General features: G+C 41.0%; 2 protein-coding genes across 4 annotated transcripts in view; both read right to left on the bottom strand.

Annotated features, from left to right (window-relative positions):
• Positions 1–1,165: 1,165 nt before the first annotated feature.
• LOC114909061 (BLOC-1-related complex subunit 5) lies at positions 1,166–8,046 on the bottom strand. 3 transcript variants are annotated; one of them, XM_029252246.1, is made up of 6 exons: positions 8,036–8,046; positions 7,741–7,750; positions 5,244–5,325; positions 5,013–5,156; positions 3,756–3,913; positions 1,166–2,358 (listed from the first exon to the last, which is right to left on the bottom strand). In XM_029252246.1, exons 3-6 carry the CDS (start codon positions 5,299–5,301, stop codon positions 2,131–2,133), a joined length of 588 nt encoding a protein of 195 aa, XP_029108079.1. In that variant the 5' UTR covers positions 5,302–5,325; positions 7,741–7,750; positions 8,036–8,046; the 3' UTR covers positions 1,166–2,130. The 3 variants fall into 3 exon arrangements, with proteins under 3 accessions (XP_029108079.1, XP_029108080.1, XP_029108078.1); XM_029252247.1 differs by lacking the exons at positions 7,741–7,750; positions 8,036–8,046 and adding an exon at positions 5,856–6,173 and having other exon boundaries at positions 5,236–5,325; XM_029252245.1 differs by lacking the exons at positions 7,741–7,750; positions 8,036–8,046 and adding an exon at positions 5,856–6,173.
• A 3,089-nt stretch (positions 8,047–11,135) lies between these two features.
• LOC114910567 (low-density lipoprotein receptor-related protein 6-like) overlaps positions 11,136–23,540 on the bottom strand; it is a 39,892-nt gene continuing 27,487 nt past the window's right edge. Inside the window, exons 10-23 of the mRNA XM_029252228.1 lie at positions 23,221–23,447; positions 22,428–22,612; positions 21,631–21,957; positions 20,747–20,949; positions 20,322–20,536; positions 19,729–19,919; positions 16,905–17,114; positions 16,582–16,707; positions 14,521–14,757; positions 14,194–14,304; positions 13,764–13,994; positions 13,264–13,400; positions 12,743–12,840; positions 11,136–12,206 (exon numbers count right to left, since the gene is read on the bottom strand). Of these exons, the coding sequence (XP_029108061.1) occupies positions 11,918–12,206; positions 12,743–12,840; positions 13,264–13,400; positions 13,764–13,994; positions 14,194–14,304; positions 14,521–14,757; positions 16,582–16,707; positions 16,905–17,114; positions 19,729–19,919; positions 20,322–20,536; positions 20,747–20,949; positions 21,631–21,957; positions 22,428–22,612; positions 23,221–23,447 (2,787 nt within the window). The 3' untranslated portion in view covers positions 11,136–11,917. The remainder of the gene's footprint in view (positions 12,207–12,742; positions 12,841–13,263; positions 13,401–13,763; positions 13,995–14,193; positions 14,305–14,520; positions 14,758–16,581; positions 16,708–16,904; positions 17,115–19,728; positions 19,920–20,321; positions 20,537–20,746; positions 20,950–21,630; positions 21,958–22,427; positions 22,613–23,220; positions 23,448–23,540) is intronic.

The raw sequence follows: 23,540 nt of genomic DNA, 5'->3' as shown, positions 1-23,540 counted from the left end.
GTTGGAAACCAGTATATTTATCATTTTAACAGCAATAGAGTCTCAGCACTGCTAATTCCCAGCAATCCATGCCTCACTGTCACTCAATAACTCACATTCCAAGTCTGTCAACCTGGACAACACAGTAACATAAAATTTCTATTAAAAAATTAGGGACTTTTGCAAAAATGCATACTTTTCTGTACTGTTTTATCATATTTACTATAACCAAAAAACTAATACCTTTGTAACATTTCTCAGGTTACCTAAGAATACCACATTTACAGTGTCCCTCCACACTGTATACCCCATGTACATTATGTCTGCATTCAGCAGGCTCCTAGACATGCCTCCATAGCAGAAATCCAGTACCTCTCCAGGATTCCGAAGGAGTATAGTTGAAGAGCTCATAAAAAGAGCATAGGTACTTTTCTCCTCAATAATTGTGACTGAAGGAAGGGCTGTTTCAATGAGACCTACAGGTGAAAGGCCAGAAGTCTAATTTCTGCATGCTTCAGCATATTGTAATACTGATGTGTGCAAATTTGAGTAATGTGTGGGCTAGCCAGAAAAAGAAAGAAAAAAGGTGATGCAGATGTTATTTTTTTCTGTTGGAAATCAGTTGAAAATCTTAAATGTTGACTTCTGTGATTTTTTGAATAGAGATGAACTGATTTCTTTGGAGACCTGGGACTTGCAGCAGCAGTAGGGACAGACAATGATTGTCTCATACCTAGTCATGGGCAGGATTTGAGACACAGTTCTGTTCCATCCGTTTGCTCTACTGCAATATTCGTACTGACTATAAAGTACAAAGAATAAAAACAATACATTCAGAAAGCACATTAAGAATGTTATAAATGTACATAAAACTAAGGATTCAAAGCAGTACTGCTAAAGTAAAAAAAAGTCTTAGTTGTTTTAGAACATTTGTTGCTTTTATTTCAGAAGCTTACCAGTTGAATATTTGTAAATATGTATTGATCAAATAAAATATTGCCTGTGAGATGCAGAACAAATTTTCTGTGAGATTTCCAGGGCAGCAGGTAGGGTGGTGTTTAAGAATTCAAACTTGTAGCTGAAAATTCCAGTGGGAGTGGGCTGCTGCTGTGCTCTTGGGGAAAAATATTAAACTATTACCAGCAGGTGTAGGACTAAAATAGAACACCGAAATCCACCATAATTAGACAGCTCAAAGTCTGGAGCTTTATTAAATAGTCTCACTGGACTGACAGTCATGTTTTCATGCATTTTGTGTACATAGATCTAAAGCAACATCAGATGTTCCCAGAAAACTGTACATTGACCATATTTAAACAATTCTATTTCTATAACAGTGAAAAAATGGTACATTATCAAGATGCACAGTTCAAAGTGCAAGAAAGGCCAGTGGATTTGGCTGGCGTGATGTTAAAAAGGCACTCATTTACTCTCTAATCCTCATTGAGAATTGTGCAAGTTTTTACAAGGAAAAATATAACGTGGGCTCAATATGTCATTATGACATTATAGATCTCAAACTAAAATGGTGAATTTTACACATTAAGAATTTTAATTTCAGAAATACAGAAGATAAGCTTTTTTTAGTTTAACATTTCTAACAGTAAACACGGTTTTATTTAGCAATCAGCTTCATGTACACTGGACTTGAGATTCAGCACTGTGCCACATCATGACGAACATTTACGGACTTGCATTTTTGTCAATGTCCACCACATGACTCAAGCACTAAACCAGGCAAGGAGTGTGCTTGCTATACCAAAATTCAACTGTGTGAAAAATGGTAAGAAACACTTTAACATGCCTAATAAGAAGACAGATTGGGGAAAGATCCGTTAGTGTTCTTACAAGCTCTATCTACATAGGATGTCATTTCCTTGCAGGACAGCACATTCTGTCCCTCTTTCTTATTCAAGTCTAATACTGTATGTATAGTACAGAACTCATGAGATGTTCTAATACTGCCCATACAGTCATCCCTGATATTCAATAAGTAACGCAACCCGTCGACACACACAACCCAAGAAGTCAATTCACCTTCATGTATCCTTTTGTTGACCCATGGGCTCTGTAACAAGGGGCAGCTCAAGAGTCTGTCTTTGGGCGGAGCTTCTCATGCAATGGGTGGGGCTTCTCCAATGACTGGCATGGCTACTTGGCCTCACCCTCAGGCTTCATGCTGAAGGGCTCCAGGCGCTCGCCCTCTGGCAGCAGGTTGTTCAGTCTCTCCATTAGTGGCAGCGTCTGGTCGATGCCCATCTGGATGCGACGCAGGATCATGGACATCTCGTTGACCTTCTGGATCTGCTCCGCGTATTTGGCGTACCGCTTCTGCCTCTCCTGCATGATACTGAAGAGTGTCTCCACCGAGAGGTCCATCTGTTTCCCCCAAACCCAGAGAAATCCCTCTTCCATTAGAACAGTCACAACACCCAGAGAATACATATAGCTGACCACTGCTGTGTGCTCAGGTACTTAAGTACACAGCTTTTGGACTCTGTTCACTTTACTTTTATGCCTTTATATAATATTGATATTAACATTTTAGCACAGTATCATTATGTCATAGTGTTCTTGTGATTTAACATGATCTTAAGCAACATGGATGAGTCACAGCTGAGCATAAATGTTTCTTTGGGAACCACTTTCCTGCTTGAACTTCCCTCACTGAAATCTTTATTAAACCATCATATGTTCAGCTGACAAACACACATGGCTTCCGGAAGTAAAACTGCAAAACAAGTCCCTCTAGCTAGATGGGTTTTTCTTAAGCAAGTCAGAATCAACCACCATTACAAGATCCATTATACCACCACAGTTTGCGTTCTGTTCCAACCTACAACATGAATAAAATTTTATACACTTCAGAGGTTTGGAAGTTGACCAACAGCCACAAAAATCTACCCTGTAAGGCAGGTACACCTGAACTAACCACAAAGAGAGCATAAATAGGCTCAATAACATACTGCTGCCTGGTAACGAAGAGTTGGGACCTGGGGGGAATTCAGAACATGCCTCTCACAATAAGACACTATTGCTCGCTATCTTTGCTCCTTGACAACACAAACATGACCTTCATAACCCCAGAGAAAGAACAGCAGCAACTCCAGTCTAAATCACAACATTCCATGTCACTCATTTTCTTTACTCACTATCTTGTGTGCCTGTCAGTTAACATTAACATTTTGTAAACTTTGAATTTTGTCAAATTTAGCCATGAAAAACATGCCAAACATCTAAACAGATACAAGTAATATTCACTAAGCAGACACATTTGCAGAAAGCTTAAGTACAAATGAAATTCTGATATGAATAAATGTATCTTCCTGTGACATCAACTACTTGACATCTCTAGTGCTCAATTTGCTGTGTCGCATGTGCTTGATGAGGCTCCAAGATTCCCCGCGCAACATCATCCATAGACTCCCTGTTTGCCCACAGAGGCACCACACTGCAAACACACTGTGTACAAGATTATTAATATCCCCCGATGGCCACGTAGCTGGAGAATCCCACACTACAAACACAGATAGAACGTAGCAAGGGAGAAAACACAGCAGTACTACACATGCTCCATAGAAGGGCATCAGGTATGAGTGCACCTGCAAGTGGTTTAATGAAGGAATCTGAAAACAAGAGGAAGAAAAAGCACCAAGACTGATGGGAATCAAAGTTTTTCACTAGCTTAAATCCAGGTCTTTGCATATTCCTCTCCACTGATACCCGAGTCAGATAATAAAAGAGTATGGGAGGAGATTCATGTACATGGCAAGTACCTCTTTGATCCTCTTGACCAAGGCATTCTGGTCGAAGCTCACAGCCTCCGCACACTGGTGCAGGTGGTCCTGGTAGCGCAGGCAAAGCTGCAACACCTGCACCGAGTCCAGCTTCTCCAGGCGCCCGCTGCTAGGGGACGTCTGGCCGCTCAGGACCCCTGGACAATAGAGATGGGTCCGAATTGTGAATGCAAACGCACTTAAAAGCTGTGTCCCAAATAAAACACATGACAACAGGAAATATCTAAATTGCCAAAAGTGCGCGAAAATTGTGAGTGATGTGATGGCCATGCAACGGGCTGTTGTCCCATCCAGAGGTTAGCCTGGCTCACACACTATGCTTCTATAATACAGCTTGGACCAGAACTTCATATTAGAACAAGAATTACCAATATGAAGAAATTATGTAGGATGCACATAAATACTTTACCGATTTGGTTATTTACAAATTAATTGTACAGTTAGCTGTCCTCTTAATGCTGCCTTAACCCTCTCAGGGTGAAATTAATGCTACTCCAGTTGTACATAATTTAGCATTAGCATTTACATTTATTCATTTAGCTGACACTTTTCTCCAAGGCGACTTACAATGTTAAGGTCAAAATCATTACATGCTTACAATCATTTACCTATTTATAGAGCTGGATAATTTTACTAGAGCAATTTAGGTGTCTTGTTCAAATGCAGTACAGCCAGCGGTGGGGATCAAACCTGCGACCTTTGGGTCCAAAGGCAATAGCTCTAACCACTATGCTACCAGCTTTCCCTTGGCAATTTATTTAATTCCAGCTGATGCTAATTAGCTACTTCTGCAATGGTTAAGCAACTTTTTCCACAATTCTTAGATCACATGAAGTAAACATATGGAGGGGTCAAGGAAATTCAAACAAGCTCACCAATTCATTCAACACTGGTGAACACTGCCACCTTGTGGCTGCATGTTTAACTAACCGCAGCAACCAGCTACAGGCCTTGAGGTTTTTTTTTTTTTTCCCCCCTTGTGGTACAGAACCTGAAGAAAAGTTAGAGAACTAGAGAAACATAATAAGAAAGAATATTTCTTAATGTGTGCATATTTTTTAAAAACCAATTTAAGTGCGTGCACTCAGTCTGTAGAATAACTTTGCAGTGTCAGATGATGCTTACAGCGCTTGCGCTACTGTTTTCATCCAGGTAGTAACTTCTGATGTTGATCCTGGAAATGCAATGGGCAGGAATCATGGAAAAGATCTCAGGAAGCGCTTTGCTTGCAGATACCTTTGAGCAGAGGCTGGAAGGTGGGGATCTCCTGCAGCTTGATGACATCGGGGTCATTGTGAATGTTGCGAGAGGACTGTGTCCCTGGGGCCACCACCACGATGTCATCCATTTTTGCCCTCTGCTTTGCAGGGGAGGGGACGACTGTTACGACAAGGAGAAATCATCCCTTATGTGAGTAGATGTTAACCTCGAGACACCACAGCAGTGGCGAGACACACACCCTGGTACCTGTAGTGTTGTAATCGGAGTGCTTGTGCTCCGAATCACCGCTCTGCTCCGCTCCCATGGGGGAGGCCTTTCAGAACTGATCCTGGAACAACACAAATTGCAGCATTTACATTTATTTATCAGATGTTGATCTCCAACGCGACCTCCAATGAACTCTATGTAGCGTTATCAGCCGACACACCTTATTCACCAAGATGACTACATTGCAAGATACACTACTTACAAGGGGTTACTCATCCATGAAACACACCCACACACTATGAAGGAACCTGAAGCATGTCTTTGGACTGTGGGAGGAAACCGGAGCACCCGGAGGAAACCCACGCAGACACAGGGAGAACATGCAAACTCCACACAGACTGAGCGGGGAATCGAAATCACGTTCTCTCGCACCACCCAGGCGCTGTGAGACAGCAGCAAAAACGAAATAACCAAAATCTTGACGACACTCTTTGTTTTCTCTATAAACATATAAACAGTAGACCAGTCACTGGACACACTGCAGCTATGATGAGGAAAAATCAGACATTCTGAGGACACATTTAAAGGGACAAACAGCCACCATGGCAGCTAAACACACGTACTGGAAAAAGTAAGAATAAGAAAGCGTACCCGTGACTCGTCTCCTCGACCTCGCTCAGTTTCTTCAGTTAGGTTGATTGTCACAAGAATGAGTCCACCACCAGTCAAGTGCTACGGTAACAAACCTTTAAAACGTGGACATTTTCCTATGCTTTTGTAACAGTGAGATTGACAGCAAGCAGTTAAATTAACTTCATTCTGTAGGTGAAAATGCAATTAAAAGCAAGAATGCTCCTTTTTCTTAAGATTTATACGTTCCACAAAGCTTTCAATGTTGCGAGTCGACTTTATTTTCAGTCCTTAATCAGGGAATGTTATTCCATATCGTTAGACCATAAAATCCGCACCAAAACCAATACAGCAGCACGTCCGCATTTATGGTAGATCACTTCCGGCTCACGATCGTGAAACAAAACAAATAAAACGGCTGCTTTGCATTTCCGGTTCACAAACGACAAAGCGACAGCTGCCATGTAGCATAAAAGCGCCTATCTTCTTTTATTTTTACTCATTTCAGCACCAAAACAACCAACCAACCATGCACAATTACAACACCAATGAATGAACGAAACTGTAAACAAACATATATATATATATATATATACACATCTCTAATTACATTCCTCTTTTGTCACGATTTACACGCATATTCCACGCAAATTATACAAGAAGTGAAACAACTCAACAGTACATCTTGATTTATTATTCTTTATAATAGATTGTTGTAAAGTCTTAACGAAGTGCCAATCTTAAAGTGAAACGTTTTTAATAACTTTCACTAACAACCAGCAAGTAAGTAACGATAACTTCCGGTTCACACCGCCTTCAGAAGTAACAGGCGTCGTCTGATGTAATACGACGAAGTATGTCGAGGGGAGTCAATGCGTTAAGAAGTGTGCTTGCAGCACCGCAATTTGGTTTTGGATTCTTTACATTATTTTTAAAAGCAGTTATCGTGTGACTTTAGGTGTACAAGGCTTCCTGTTAAAGTATACTATCTGATTTCCACAGACAGGCCCTTGGTTGATGTTGATTTATATAAACTGCTTCTTCACCATAACAACTTATAACTTCACGTTGTTTGGAGAAAATCAGTTTATACTTTGTAAATCTTTTTTGTCACATTGGTTTACTTGGATTTTTTTTTTTTTAATTTTCATACCTGATAATGACAGTTGGGACACTTGATTTCGTGGGGGAATTGCGAGGCAAACGTGGCTAAGCATCGTTACGTTACATTTGTTTATTTAGCAGACACTTTTCTCCAAATCGACTTCCAATGAACTTTATAGTGTTACCAGCCCACACACCTTATTCACCGTGGTGACTTACACTACTTAACAATGGGTCACTCACCCCTACATCAGTTGAACAAACACACACACACTCCCTCTGTCACTCACACACTATGGGGGAACCTGAACAGCATGTTTTTGGACTGTGGGAGGAAACCAGAGCACCTGGAGGAAACCCACGCAGACACGGGGAGAACACGCAAACTCCACAAAGACGGAGTGGTGATCGAACCCACGTCCTCTCACACGACGTAGGCGCTGTGAGACAGCAGCACTACTCTGTCTAGATTAAAAAAAAGAATTAGTAAATAAAGTGTTTCTATTAGTAAAACTTCTCTATGCATTATAACATTAAGATGGAGTCAGTATCTCAGATATTACATGCTTATTTGCTTTCCTAAATCAGTCATTGCTAATTAGTGAGCCCCAAGACCTGTTGTAAGTAGTCAACATCCTGCCTTTATTCCAATATGTGGTTGGTACCAAATAAAAGTTACACTTTAAAATCATTAATCATAATCTTCGTAATAGTTAAATTTAATGGAAACATCTCTTGGTTGTCAAGAGTTTGTCATGTGTACAGTAAACGGTTTGTTACACCGTACCAATGAGATTCTTACCCTGTGAATCCTCTCAGCAGCGTATGACATAAATTATAAGGAAAGAAAAACATAAGAAAAACACAACAAGGAGAACAGAGGGGGCGTAAATCACAAATTTACAAAAATTACTATTAGTAGTGCAAGGTTGCGGATTAAACTATTCCTCATCTAAATTTCTGTCCACAATGTAAGTATTTCTGAGGTCAAACTGCTGTACGTCTTTTCCTCATCTTCTGACGTATTAATATTTGACTGTATGGCTCTCTTTCATACTGTTATGTTGGGAAAGTTTCACGTGTACAAAGCAAGATACCTATCTTCAACACGTTCTTTCCCCTCTCCCAAAAAATCTCCTCCAATAAGAAAGCCATAAGAACATCCCAAATTATTCAAATGTTTCTGGACAACCTACAACCATGCTCTTATTTGTTCATTTCCCCCCCTCTACGTACACCCGTTTTATCCTCAGTTGCCGGAATGCTGCTCTCTCCATATTCTAAATATTTAGAATATTCGTAAAAAAAAAAAAAAAAAAGAGAAAAAAAAATTAAAGTCTGGAATGACAACTTCCGGTTCAACGCCACACGACGGAAGTTCGTTTGCGGAAGTGGGTTAATACGTAGCTGAGAATGAGCGGGCGACCGGCGTCCGCAAAGGAACGGAGTGCGGAAAAAAAATGGCTGTGCCACGTAGTATTTCCTGAATCGGGGTGTTTAAGTGCTTGCAGTCCCCCTAAGGGATTGCACCTTTCTTAAGGCTGATAGTAAGAAATACACAGAAACAGATACCGTTGTTAGACAGTACATCTTTCTTAGACAACACTTACTCTTTTTTTTTTGACGGTCGGGTTGTGTTTTTACCTGCTAGTAATGGTAACATAAGACTATATAATTTCTCCGAAACGGAGAAGAGTTGAGTATGCAGAAACAAACTTGGCGATTATAAACACCCAACTGACTGGATGATTGGAAACGTGTTTCTATACACGGGCCGTATGTGAAGCAGCGAATGTACAAACCGCTGCAGTTACTGTGGGGAATCAATGCAGCAAGTAAAGTGGCTGAACCAAATTATGTGAAAAACAAGAGCACAGACACGTCTGCACCTTATGCTTCCATCCAGGTTTGTGAAGTTTACAAATACACTTTTCAGTTGCCTTCCCTTAAATACGGATTGAGGAAAAAACTAGACTTGAACCACTGGCTTGAGATGGCACGGCCTGTGCTTCATTTCCAGCTACAAGTTTAGCTATGATATGAAGCATAGCAGCCATAAGCAAGGGGTGAAGTTGTTCCTTAACATATCATGCCTGTCTCATATGCAGTTTTAGTCTTAGTTTAACGCCATCATGTTATCAAATTAACTGAGTCCAGACAGTGGGTTTCCATTTTCAGTGAAAACGTGTGAATAAACTAGATGTTTAGAAGGTGAGGATCTTAAAATTCAAACATGCATGAACAAGCATATGCACATGATAAACACTAATCCCCACCCTAGGACCAAGACCTTTTGAAGTGATGAAACTACTTTATAACAGCCATGATAACCAGCTGTGTTCAAGCATAAACACATACATCACATATTGTCTAACTGCAGTAACATATGGATGACCACAAAGACTGAGGATTACCCTGCAGCCCTTAAGTCACTAACAGAGCTGGCCAGCAAAGAGGAAGAAAAAGTTTTTCTGAACTTACTTGTCCATCTACCAGGTGCTCCCCCTTCACAGGTTAAAAGACAATACATAGAGGTACACAGGTAATGCTCCCTAACATAAGTAACTGCACATTCTGGGAGTGCGTGGACTGAGTTCAAGATTCTCTGGCAACTTCGTGATTGACATTTAAGGTGTAATTAAACTGAGGCACATCTGCATGCTTGAGAAAGGGTGGCAGAATCTTGAAAACTATACATCTTTCAGGAAAAAAAAATGTTTTACAATTTAGCAGCACAGAACTGCCAACCATTTGACTTAACTAAAAATATATGCACCATATTTGTGGGGACAATGATGAAACCCTTAGTGAGTTTATAAAAATTAAAGTTGGTCACATTCTATACCACAGTTTAACAAGATTTTTGGAAGCAGGACTGTAAGTGGAAACCAGCTAAAATATAAGCTTTAGAAGCCAGCAAAACCCAAGATTTGACCATGGAGTCCAACAGGCAGCTACGAACACCCAGCACCATGTTACACGCACTGGTTATTCCATTTGACACAGAGCACAAAAGTCCTATACAAGTTCTGATGCACAGATTGATTGCTAATATAAAAAGTCAGTATCTTGATAGAAATTGCTGTTAAGGATGAAAATGTTACAATTTCCTAAACATAACCAAGTGAGCACCAAATTGAAAAGAGTAACCACTTCACTCCAATCTTGTCTTCAAACTTATGAAGAACACCCCTTCAGGAGATCTGCAGATTAACTAGATGATGTTCAGGCACACACTTTCACAGCAGGACAGCTGGTAGTGTAATGGTTAGAGCTGTTGTCTTTGGGCCCTAAAGTTGCAAGTTTGATCCTCCCCTTGGGCTGCAGTACCCCTGAGCAAGGTACTTACCCTAAAATTGCTCCAGTAACATTACCAACAGCTGTATAAATGGGTAAAATAATTGCAGGCAGATTAACATTGTAAATTGTTTTGGAAAAAAGCATCAGCTAAATGAACCAAAGAGTTTAAAAATTATTTGGCACTAAAATCTGATTAGAAAATAAAATGTTCTATTAAAAAATATTACTCAAGTTGAGTTACTTTGCAACATAAACACAAGGATACCTGGATATATATATACTTTTAATTGTCTGTCTCAGATTGTCTCCATACATATGCAATAGAAAAATAAAATGAGGCTTCATATAACTGTAAGAATGTACAAGGAAAAGTACCGCAAGGATATAGTCAATTGATTTACAGAAAACTAACAATACATTTTGTAGCTTATAAATATGATATCTACACAATGTTGTACAAAAATATTGAAAACATTTCGAGGGCACTGGATTTTTAAAATTAAGACTAAAAACCTTGTTTAAAACTAGTCAGGCACAAAAGCTTGTCCTTGGTTGAGCAGAAATGTGGGGTAAGGGGTGAACTGTAAGGACAGCAGACAGTCGAGAAAACCGCTTGCAGGTGCGCTTGGTCTTGGTTATTCCAAAGAGAACAGTTCACAATCGCACTCTGGCACATACTGATAAAAATAAATAAATAAGACGATTTGGTTAATTGCATCGTAATGTACGTAGTCCATCCTGAATCTCATGATTGGCCACAGTGACCAGCGCAGTGACGTCCTGGGAAAGGCCTTTTCTCTGTTCGTGGGGGGGTGGTGGTGGCAGAGCAGTCCCTGGCGCCTGACAGTTTCTTCTTGACACGTACCATAAATTCCCTAGATCAGTGTCGTATCACACACAAGGTAAGCAGTCCTATGAAACATGGCCTACTGCTGAGGCCCACAGGCTGACCATGCTGATATGACAATGTCTTGTAGAAAATGGAGCAGAGAGAATACCTAAATTTAATCTTCCACTATTGCTTTGATGGTTCCGCTTTCTCCTTCAATGATATTCCAGAGCGCAACAAAGCTGGCAATTGAGTCTCCTTTGTGTTCCAGATGAAGGAATCAAGCCAGACAGGATATAAAGACTGATTCTCATTTCTGCTTCCAGGTTATTGTGCATGAGCAGCTACAACAGAGGAACCTGTTGAATGTCCTCAACAAGATGGCCACCTCAGATTAGACAAGTTGGGACAGACAGACCTGATTCACATTTGTCCCCAGGCTCAATTTCTCCCTTGTCATGTACAGCATACTTTCTTTAAAAATTATTTTTGGCATCAGATGACTATCTTAAAATATCCCTTTCCAAATTTAGTCCCATAGGAAGCTAGTACACTGTAATCTCCCAGATTAAGGCAATGTATTTCATTTGCGGTGATTTAATAAAACTTAAAATGTACAAATTTCTTTTTTTAATAAAAACTTCAATGGCACAACCAGTAGTTGGTTTATAGAAAATATAAATATCTCTGTACTGTACAAATATTCTCTAGCTCCATGGTACCCCAGACCTCTCAAATTTTTTCACACTGTACAAAATTCCCATGTCCTTCCCATGTTCATAAGTCCTTTTTAAAACTCAAAGTATACACAATTGGTATTTACACGGAGGAGCGGGGCACTGGGCAGAGCTCAGGATGAGTCTGTGCAGGGAGAGGGAGGTGGAGGATACAGGTGGTGGGAATAGCTGCGTTCGGTGTAGGGCGAAGGGGGGCAGCTCTCGTAGTTCTCCTCAGCTGACAGGTACTGGCTGCGCGGTGTGGGCGGTGGTGGGAACGGCTCCGAGTCATAGTTGAAGTCGCTGGCATATCCCTTGGCTACTGGAATGATGCGACGGCCGGGGGTGTAGTCGCTGTCGCACACATCCGTGCTGCAGGGCGTAGTGGGCGGTGCAAAGTGTCGATAGGTATACGGCCTATAGCTGCAGGGTGATGCCAAACAAAAGGGTGGAGTGCTTAGTTCTAGCTGAATGTCACTTAATACACAAAGTTAAATTTGCAGAAACCAGAGGAACAAGAATTCCCCCCCCTCTCTCTCTCTCTCACACACACACAAAAAAATAGTATTTAAATGCTTGCATGTGTCTTAGGAATGTCTCAGAACCCAGAAGTACAGGCTTTTTTGTCTCCTAATGCAATTCAGACACTAAAAAAAATTCACTTAGGAAACTGCATGGCAGCAAAAACAGAATTTGCCACACAATGGTGTCCTTGCAGTGAATTATTATGCAAAACAGCCAAACTGAGTTGTGCCAATGTAAGGAAAATATTCTGCCATTTTACTACACTTCTAAATTGAGAGCTGTGTGACCACTTGTTGGCTAGTAGTCCTGAGACTGACCCACTATAGACGGTATCTCTTTCTAAAAAACTATGACAATATTACTACTGTCTGACAGAAAAAAGAACAATGACCCAATGGGAACATGAATGCAAGGGGAGGTTGTATAGGTGGTACCTGTAAGAACGGTGGGTTGAGGGGCTGTTGGAGGAGTACCCAAATTCCATGGTGTAATGGGAACGCTCTGTGGCAGGGGAAGGTGGTGGGTTCAGCATCTGACAGTGAAGCAGAGAAAGCACATGAAGTGCATGTGTGAGAGTACACCAAGGCTACAGCAGTAAGTCAACTCTAGCACCATCTTGTGTTACCTCCCATACCAAGACCAGCCGTCTGGTTATGAAACAGACATTTTTAGGGAGCTTCTATAAAATTTAGGTTTATACTTCACTGTGCTATGTGTCAACAAGCAATTATAAACACAGTATACCCTCAGCACTTTAAAAAAAAAAAAAAAAAACCCATGCTCTCTCTCAAGATTTTTTTTTTTTTTTTTACTACAATACTAATCAAAAAGCTTAGTTATTGTCCAAAATTATGTCCTCACTATTACTATGAAATCATCCTTATGCAACAGCATGCCTCCAGCAACTGGGTGACGATTGCAGAGCCTACAAACAGGACTCATTTTGGGGTCTTACCGGTGGGAAGTATGTGCCTTTGGTGCTAGAGGAGCTGCTGGAGGAGGCCCCCGTGACGTGGGCCCGGTCGTATGGTGGCCCACTGCTGCCTCCCATGATGCTCAGAGAGCTCATCACAGACTTTCCTCGAGACATACCTGCAGAGACAAAGGAGCTGCTCTTATCAGCATGCAACAATTTTTGATTGAAAGGCACACACCTCACTGCTTACAACTTCCATTTTAAGACACTTCACCACACTTCTATAATTCATTTTTGAATCACACTAAAGTACAGTAATGTGACAAGGCCCTTGCCATAAACAGCCAAAAGGCTCTTGGTTTCTGTCTTGATTTAAAAGGTTCCAATGATACACTGAACACATTAAGATTCCACCACAATGGCCAAATATACCATGGCTTGTGTACTTGCTGTTTTAGGATTTTGAAGGTAGAACATGTCAGTTTATTGGATGACCCGAATTATATTGTGTTGAAATAACTATGCAAATTTCTAATTACCTGGCAAAGATCCTGACAGGGAATTTGGGTGTGGCACATATCCCAGAGGTACTGAAGAGGGCCCGTGTACGACAAAGTCGTTGGCCATTGTCGCACCGTCATCCTTCATGTGCGGGCAGAGCACACGCTGGCACACAAAGTATACAGCTCCCACGACAAATAGCGCCAGTATCACGCCCACAATGGACCCAATGACGCTGACAGGCTGGGGTGGTGGATCTTCAGTTGGGTCTGGCAACAGGAGTAGAACCACCTGCAGTCAATTCCCATCCCATCTCTGGTCATTCAAGCATTTCCCCCAGTGGGTTTCATATGATAATTAACTTAGCTCCATATCCACATACCGACACTTAAAGCCACCATCAAATGCTGCAAACACTGGAGCGCTGATTATACTGGATTCATAGAAAAACAAATACACTGAACTTACAGCAGCCGATTTCATCAGAGTTGTCTGAGCAGTCCATGTTATGATCACACTTCTTGTGCCTTCCAATGCACTGCCCATTTGAACACCTGAACTTATCAGGAGGGCAACGGACTACAGGAGGAAAAGAAATCAATTGTTGACTAAACTTTACAGAACTCCTATGGACTAGCGCCACAAGTAATGTATAGTACTGGCATTTTAAAAAAGACTTTATACAGCAATGTGTTAAAAAGTGTACAATAAGGTGAATGTGCTCTGAAAAACATTACACATGCACACAGGCAAACACATGATGCACAGCTACTAGGCTGGCTGGTAGAGGCCTGCCTGAGCACTTGCTCTCATCAGAGGCATCCTGGCAGTTGGGCTCTCCATTGCAGCGCAGGGCCAGGGCTACGCACTGGCGGCTGTCACACTGGAACTCCATCTCGGAGCATACAGGACAATCATACTCGTCACTGCCATCATCACATTCGGCATAGCCATCGCATCGCCAGGCATGTGGGATGCAGTCCACCTCGCCTGAGGCACAGGAGAACTGCTCTGGGGAACATGTTGGGGGCTCTGGAAGGAGTACAAAAGGCAAGGCACACAAAATCAGATGCTGAAACACAAACTAGAAAATTTGTGCCAATGGTGAATGCCCACATAGCTCACTATATCACAGGTCATATAGAAACCTGCACTACTGTCCTCAAGACAATCCTCCTAACTTACTCCTAACAAAATGGAGGGAATCCAATCAAGTGCACTCAGTTGAAACCTTTAAATTATGACAAACACAGAAATCAAAATGAAATGCTTGTCTGCATCTGTAACACATTACACACGAGGGGTTTGACAGCAAAAAGACAGTAAGTGCCATTTCTATAACTTTGGAGATAGCCAAAGTTATATGCATCAAGTTTCCTTCCTTCCCTCAACTGTAAAAATATTTCACAAATTGTGAAATTTCCAACATCAAATGATCCCTATGAACTGAGCTTATCTGCAAACCACGATAAACCCCAGCCACCCATTTTGGCAAACCACGACAAATCTCAGAGGATGACATCATGATTTTAGCCAATCGCTAACGGGCTTTGGCATGACTTCGCTAATTCATAAAGCCTTGGTAAGTAAATCTCTCGATCAGCTGTAGGTTTATATTCTTAAATATTACCTTAATTTAGAATTTTAAATACCAAAGAATAATAGATTTAAGAGAACTTTTGCCGTTATACTTTTGATAATCATGTGCTTGTGTGTTGGAGTGTCAAAAAACATGGGAAAGAGCAAACAAAGAAATAGCCTGTAAAGTTACTACTGTATTTATTTTATCAATACATAATACAGATATGTAGGGGACAGCTGGTAGTGCAGTGGTAAAAGCTACTGCCTTTGGACCCAAAGATTCAATTCCCACCTCTGGCTGTAGTACCACTGAGCAAGGTATCTGCCCTGAACTGCTTCAGTAAAAGAAAAAAAAAAAAAAAAAAAAAAGCTGCAGAAATGGGTAAATAACTGTAAGCACCTTAACACTGTAATTCGCTTTGGAGAAAAGCATCAGCTGAATGAATAAATGTAGGTGATATAACCATAATTCCTAATCCTAATCATTTTGTCTGTTGCATCATTGTATCACTTGCACTTGATTTTTTCCAATTTATGCTTCACTTTCAGTTGGTCTACCTTGGTAAAGGCAAGGAGATATCAGTAAGCTTATTACATGGGATCACATGTTAAAGAAACTAATATTAGATCTAAATGATTCTAAAGCAAACAAACATAATATCTATTCCATAAATATTCAGCACAGGATTTTATATCTGCAGTCTTGTCAGTAATCAAAAAGGCAAAAGATTTTAAAATTTCTAAGGGTAAAGTCTTGACGAAAAACCAAGCAGCAATTTCTTCCTCATTTTGCAAAAAAACAAAAATGAGCAATTATCTGTTTCCAAAGTTCTATTCTAACAACATTTTTTCAATATATGGTAATTAAACAGCACAAGCTGTTTATTATGCTTATTGCTTTGTAGCAGGTCAAAGTAGCATATTACGATTACAAAACTGGGTCCCCCCCCCAAACAATCAAAATGGACTAATTCTGCAGTCAAACCCCCCTTATTTGTAATGTAATTTTGTTTATTTTCACATGTATTTCACTTCAGGGAAAAGGCATCTGCTAAATGCTAAATCCAACATACTGGTATGAAAACCACTGGTAATTTATGTACCGTACCATACTAATTGCCTGAGATGGCAGTAATACCACAAATGTTTGAGGTCCATATGAAATCATATGACTAAAAATTAAGTAGCAGGTGTCTAAGCTGCTCACCATACAAAGGAAATGAGGAAAGTAAAGTTGACCTTGCAACAAGATACAATGTGAATAGACAGGGTTACCTCCACAGGAGAGTTCATCCTGCAGCAGCACCAGGTGTACAGGGCAGGAGCAGCGTGTGGTCCCATCACCCTTCACAATGCAGATGTGAGAACAGCCACCATTGTCCGATGTGCAGGGGTGCTTGCCTGGAGAGAATGGGGCAAACGCACACTTTGTTACAGTAACAATGCAACACTTCCGTTACAAGAATGGTTGGATTTACCATGTCAAGAAGTCATTAACATTTTCTATGAACTTCATACGAGAACAGTAAAATGTGCTTTAAACCACAAAAGTAAAATGTGCCGAGAATAGGTCAAGAATCGAGGCATCGACTACTTACTGTACTCCTTCATGTCAAGCTCATGGACAGCGTGGATGTCACTCAGCGATGATATGCGTGCCTGGATCTTAGTGCGGCCTTCACGTGTTGTCTTGTCAATGCGCTCAATCATCTGCTGCTGCCGGTCAATCCAGTATAGGTGGTTCCCAAAGACTGTGAGCCCCACTGGCTGGAGGATGTTGGAGTCCTCGATAACGATCCGGTTGGCCCCTACAAGAGGGTTTGAGGAAAGGGGACCATTGAGGACAAAGAGGAAGACTGACACAAACTTGGATGAGGATAAAGTGGGCAGTCAGAGGGAAACAGTGAAGTGTTTAAGAGGACAGACAGATTCTTTAAGGGAGTAAACTTAAGAATAAAGTTAAGAATATGAGAAAGATCTACTAAAAGAAGAGAGAAAAATATCAGAATATTTGGAAAATACACAAGAACAGAGAATATTTCAAAGCTAGAGAACAGGATTTTAACACATCCATAAGACTTGTCTGGAATGGCAGCTCAATGCCAGACAACATGGCAGGCAAGACCTCGTGCCTATTATCTAAAAAAAAGAAACTGTTTTCTTTGCAATGCAGCACCAACCTCCACAAATTTTAAATGTATGGGTGAATGTGTCTTTGTATTAGACTGTAGGCTTTATATTTTAGTTGAAAATAACATTTGACATGGAATGAAGCAAGTTATGTTGGACAAAAAAAATTTAAATACCAATTGCACTTACACTTGGATATATTTTAGGCAAATACCATTGCACAGTGTACATTATACCATAGAATACAGAATTCAAATAATTCAAATTCAGGCAGGAGGCAGTGCTAGTGTTTCACATATCTTGGGCTGTGGGTTTGAATCTGGCTCCATCTGTGCGGACTTTGCGTGCGTTTCCTCCCATAGTCAAAAGACGTGGAAGAAGCCATAGTAAACCACTTCTCTACCATTCCATTAAGATCACTACAATACCTGTATAGTACAGAAATCTTGACGTAATGCACTTATTGTACTTTTCTCCGTGATGTACGTCACTTTGGAGAAAAGTGTCTGCTAAATAGCTACAGTAGCAAAACAGTATGTGAACCCTTTGGAAATTTCTGCATTCATGTATAAATTTGTCTTAAAACCTAGTTTGATGTTCATCTAAGTTACAGTAATCAAACACAATCTGTTTTAATTAATACATTTACATTTATTCATTTAGCAGATGCTTTTCTCCAAAGCGACATACATTTCAGCAAAAGTACAACTTATGCATTACATTGAGAGAAGAAGATATAGCTGCAGACATGAGTCTCAAGCAAACCTAATTTGTTCCCTACCACTAGTACCAACAATACAAATAATTGTATTGTTCTTGTAAATATTGAAGATGTCATTCAAATATTCACAGTAAATTTAGTATAGGTTGGAAAAAGTATGTGAAACCCTAGGCTAATGACGTCAACAAAAGCTAATTAGAACTGGAAATTGGCAAACCTTGTGCCCAATTAGTCAAATGAGATTGGAGATGTTGTTTAGAGCTACTTATAAAAAGCACTCCAGACATGTTGAGTTTGCTGTTCATAAAAAGAATCTGTTGATGTGAACCATACCTCGCAAAAAAGAGCTCTCAGAAGACCTGCAATCAAGAATTGTTGCGTTGCATGAAGATGGAAAGGGTTACAAAGTAATCACAAAGAGCTTAGATATTTATCTGTCCACTGTTAGACAAACTGTCTATCAATGGAGATGATTTAGTACTGTGGCTGCTCTCCCTAGAAGTGGCTGTCCAGCCAAAATGACTCAAAGGGCACACTGCACAATTCTCAATGAGATAAGAAAAAAGAACCCTAGAGTGACAGCTAAAGACTTCAAGAAATCACTGGAACTGGTTAACATCTTTTGAGTCTACTATACGGAAAACATTGAACAGGCTTGGTGTCCATGGCAGGAGACCACGAAGAAAGCTGCTGCCTTCCAAAAAAAACATTGCTGTGTGCCTAACGTTTTGCCAAAGACCGCCTTGACATGTCACGCTACTGGGAAAATGTTTTGTGGACTGATAAAACTAAGGCTGAGTTGTCTGGGAAGAACACGCAACCGTATGTATAGTGTAAAAAGGGCACTGCATACCAACTTGAAAACATCATCCGAACGGTTAAGTACGGTGGAGGGAGCATCATGATTTAGGGCTGCTTTGGGGCCTGGACCACTTGCCATCATTGAGGGAAAAGCTGAAGCTCAGTAGAAGTTGGGTAATGCAGCAAGACAATGATGCTAAACATCCAAGTAAATCCACTACAGAATAGCTTCCAAAAAGTCAGAGCTTAACCCCGGACCTTAACCCCATAGGGATGCCGTGGAACGACCTCAAGAGAGCTATTCACACCAGACACCCTAAGAATATGGCTGAGCTGAAGCAGTTCTGTAAGGAAGAGTGATCCAAAATTCCTCCTGAAGGTTGTGCTGGTCTAATCTGCAGCTACCGAAAACGCTTGGTTGTGATTATGGCTGCCAAAGGAGGATCAACAAGTACTAAATCCAAGTGTTCACTTAATTTTTCCACAGCACTGTCAATGTTTAATGGGATGTGTTCAAGAAAGCCATGAAAGATAATTGTTGGTGTGCTGTTAAGTTTAAGCACATCGTGTTTGTCTACACTCATGACTTTGATGAAGATTAGATTACATTTTATGATCAATTAATCCAAAAAAAAACCAACTAATTCCAAAGGGTTCATATACTTTTTGCCACTGTAAATGTAAATCAAAAGAATGATTTCACAGTTCTACAGCAACCAATCTCAGAATCCCGAAAGATGGGCAGGTGTCTGTGAACATATCCAGCTCACCAGAGAGGTCACTGCTCTCGATGCGGCGCAGATCTGTGTCTGCCCAGAACAGCTTGCCGGCCTCATTGTCCAGAGTCAGGGCCACAGGCCGGCCCAGGCCAGTGAAGAATAACACCTCCCTCTCTGTGCCATCCAGTGCTGCACGCTCTATTTTGGGGGACCGCTCCTGAAGGTTGGTGAAGTACATGTACCTGGGGGAGAGTGGGGCACAGGGTCAGTGTAAAGGCAGATCGGAGCAGCATGGACTAATTCTTTGGCCTTATAAAAACAAAATTTCAGCCTCATAAGACTTAGATTCTGGAAATAAAGTAATTATATGCAGACATATTTAAAAATGATTTTCCACAGAAGGGGAGCATGCCAAGCTACATAAAGATAGTAGATGAAAAATATTTCAAATTTATGTTCTTAGTATTATTGGTAATGTTTATATACTGGAACAAAGATACGTTACAACTTCTCTGAAGTTATTGCCAAGATCAGTGAGTCACACTGTAGGGCAGATATTAGACCCTGGATTTAGTTTCGATTTAGGACATTCTGACATTGCGAGTTTTGAGCAAAACAGCAATCGTCTGGTTAATTGGACCTACCCTCTCTCTGGATTGACTACAATGCCACGGGGCTTATCCTGCTCCCCGCGCAGGACTACACCCACTCGTCGGCCATCCATTGTTGTAACATTGATGACATTGGTGACCTCGCTGGTCCAGTAGATGTAGCGGCTATATATATCAAGGCTGAGGTCAAAGGGTTGTAGGCCCAGGCCAGAATTCATTCCAGGTGTACTGCTCACCACTGCCATGCTCTAGAAACAAGGGTGACAAGGGCTGTTACTCATCTCTCCTAGCAAGAACTGTGGTTTTCCATTACTTGGAGCTTTTAAACTTTCCTAGAGTACTTGAGATCTGAGCACCTAGCTCAGAGGAACAAAGTCTATCTGATCACCATGTTACACAAAGTATCGCATCATAATCTTTATCTTTCTGTACAATAACAGTAGTGGGCTTCACAATACCTGATTTCCATCCTCCTGAGCCCGACGGATGACATTCTGTTTTACATCGATCCAGTAAAGGTGCTTATGGAGTGGGTCGTAATCGATGGCACGCACATTGCGGAGACTGTGAATGGGTAAGACGATGTCAGGACTCTGCTGTTCATCTATGACCATGCGGTTGATAGCAGTCTTCTGGCTAAAGAGCAGGAAAGAAGTAGGAGCTGCAAGGTTGCAGGAAGAAGAACATTAGAACATTCAGTCCAACGACCTTCATAGTCAAATATATAAACTTCTGAAGTTAATTTATATTGTTAAAGTATTCATAGCTGCACCATCTTACATGTACTAAGACTAGGATAATCAGAGATGAGTAAATTTGAACAAATAAAATAAATAGGAATGCATATCCTATGCACACTGAAACTTCCATCTGTAAGCTTCACAGAGTTGAAAAAGTATTTTTACTATGACAAACACAGATGGAAGTAGTTAGGCGTGAACTGGGCCTCTGCTTTCTAACTACTGCCAAGTTGGCAACAAATGCACAAACCACACTGGCTTTAAATTAAAATAAAAAAATGGCTACTATTTCTCAGGCACAAGGAAAATGTTTTTCAATATTTCTTTCCACACAAAAAAAAAAGCTGAGCAGCCCGTTCTAAACTACTACCCTCAGTTGGCCACTTGCCTGCAATGTGTAACATTTGGTGTGAAGGTCTGAGTCGCACTTCTGCTCTACCTTTCTGCCACTTATGAGAAAGGCTCACAGAGCACCTGCATGCATGACTTCACCGCTGTGAAATGACGTGCTCTATGCCCCCAAACGCAATGCAAAAATGTGAATGGAATGGCACTGCTCTAACAGAGTAGGAGTTACAAGTCCCAGAGAATGCCTCCCTTACCGCTGCAGGTCTTGTTGTCAGAGTTCAGGGTAAAGTGGGCTGGGCAGCCACAGACAAAGCCACTGACTGGCACAGCCAAACAGAGATGGGAACAGTGGCCATTTGTGGAGGCACAGGCATTCCAGCCCCCCTGGCGTGAAGAGTGGAAGACCAGGATGTCCATTACGTAGTCTAAATGGCCCTGGATGACGGTGCGATTCTGCCCGCTTGTCTTATTGGCACGCTCGATGCTGCGCTGACTCCAGTCTGTCCAGTAGATGTAGTCCTGGTACTGGGTCAAGCCGAAGGGGTGGGGGAGATCATCTGCTATGACTTCTCGCTCCAGGCCTTTCATGTAAAATGCAGAGAAAGGGGCAAAGGCAGAAAATATTTAACAATTGCTTCAGTCACTTTTAGAGATTGTTCTCTCCAGAGTCTTTACTGGAAACATTATTTGTTTAGTCCAAGCTCATAAAGCTAAAGGTTCAACATTTTAATCTTTTAGTTAGATGTAATGGTTTCAACATATAGTGCAATAAAGACTTTACCCATCATTTTATACTTGGTTTTGTCTTGATTTAACATTTTTTGCCTGACACTAAAGAGCTCACATAACTGTGTGACAACTGCACTGAAATCCATTTTGTAAACCGAAACCATTACAGCGGGGAAAAAAAATCCCAAAATTGTATTACTCCTATATTACATGCATAATTAACTGAAACTTTGTTTTGCAGAAAAACTATACTTTAAAGAATCATTCTTTAGTACAGTCTTTGAAAAAAAGACTAAAATGGGGAAAAACAGGAAGCAGGCACCAAGCATGTTGGAGGATTCGATGAGTGTGGTATCCAGGTCAGTCCAGTACAGCCTCCGTGCAGCATAGTCAATGGTTAGACCATTGGCACGGCCCACATTGTCTACCAGAGTGGTACGTCCTGTGCCATCCATGGCTGCACGATCAATTTTTGGCTTGCCACCCCATTCCGTCCAGTACATAAATCTGCCAATGAGACCATGAAGAATGAATAATAATAATAAAAATCTATAATATCCACTTTTTTCTTTACAAAGCCAACTCTCTTACACTTAATAGTCAAATTACAGTGCTACGTGACTCATTTCTGCAGTCCTGGCAAACACCACCTTGATATTAGCCAAGTTTCATATACCTCAGAGCCACTGACAAAGGGGACCAAAATAAAAAGAAATTGAGATGCAAAACAAACCAAACCCCCCCGGGGCTTTTTGCAACTCAAAGCCCAAAGTGATAGTGACTGCACGAAGCAAACTGTTCAAGTTAATTACTGCTTCACACAAAATTAAATATTTTGCAGCAGAAACACAAAAACATGCCTTGAAAATCCCAGAGTAATAAACTCACGTGACTTAATTTTCAATACATGAAGCACTTCAAATGTTCTAATTAAAAAAGCTGTCCAATATTATGATTAAAATTACATTGAAATGCATTGTTTGTGATTTATTGTGTATCAGTAAGGATGCACGTTGGTTTGAGGTATGGAGTACAATGTAATTTCTGAACAGGAACAAACATCTCCCAGTTAACATGAAAACATCACTACATGTGTCCGAGCCCTGTCCTCTCACCCCTCCGCTGGATCCAGGGCTAAGGCCCGTGGGCTGTCCAGGTCCTTCCACACCAGGACTTGGCGGTGCTGACCGTCTAGCTTGGCCACCTCAATACGGTTAGTACCGGTATCAGCCCAGTAGAGATTCTTCCCCAGCCAGTCTACAGCCATGCCCTCGGGGTAGTCCAGACCAAACTCCACCACATGTTCCAAAGCACTGCCATTCATGAAAGCCCGGCTGATTGTCTGCAGGGAGAAGACATGGGCCTGCTTTCAGAGGTTCACTCAACAACCAGCTCTCAAGGCGATATTCTAATGTGTATTTTTCCCCAGTGTCCA

The sequence above is a fragment of the Scleropages formosus genome, chromosome 5, assembly GCF_900964775.1.
Source record: "Scleropages formosus chromosome 5, fSclFor1.1, whole genome shotgun sequence".
NCBI lineage: Eukaryota > Metazoa > Chordata > Actinopteri > Osteoglossiformes > Osteoglossidae > Scleropages > Scleropages formosus.
This window is presented reverse-complemented; position numbering and strand designations above follow the sequence as displayed.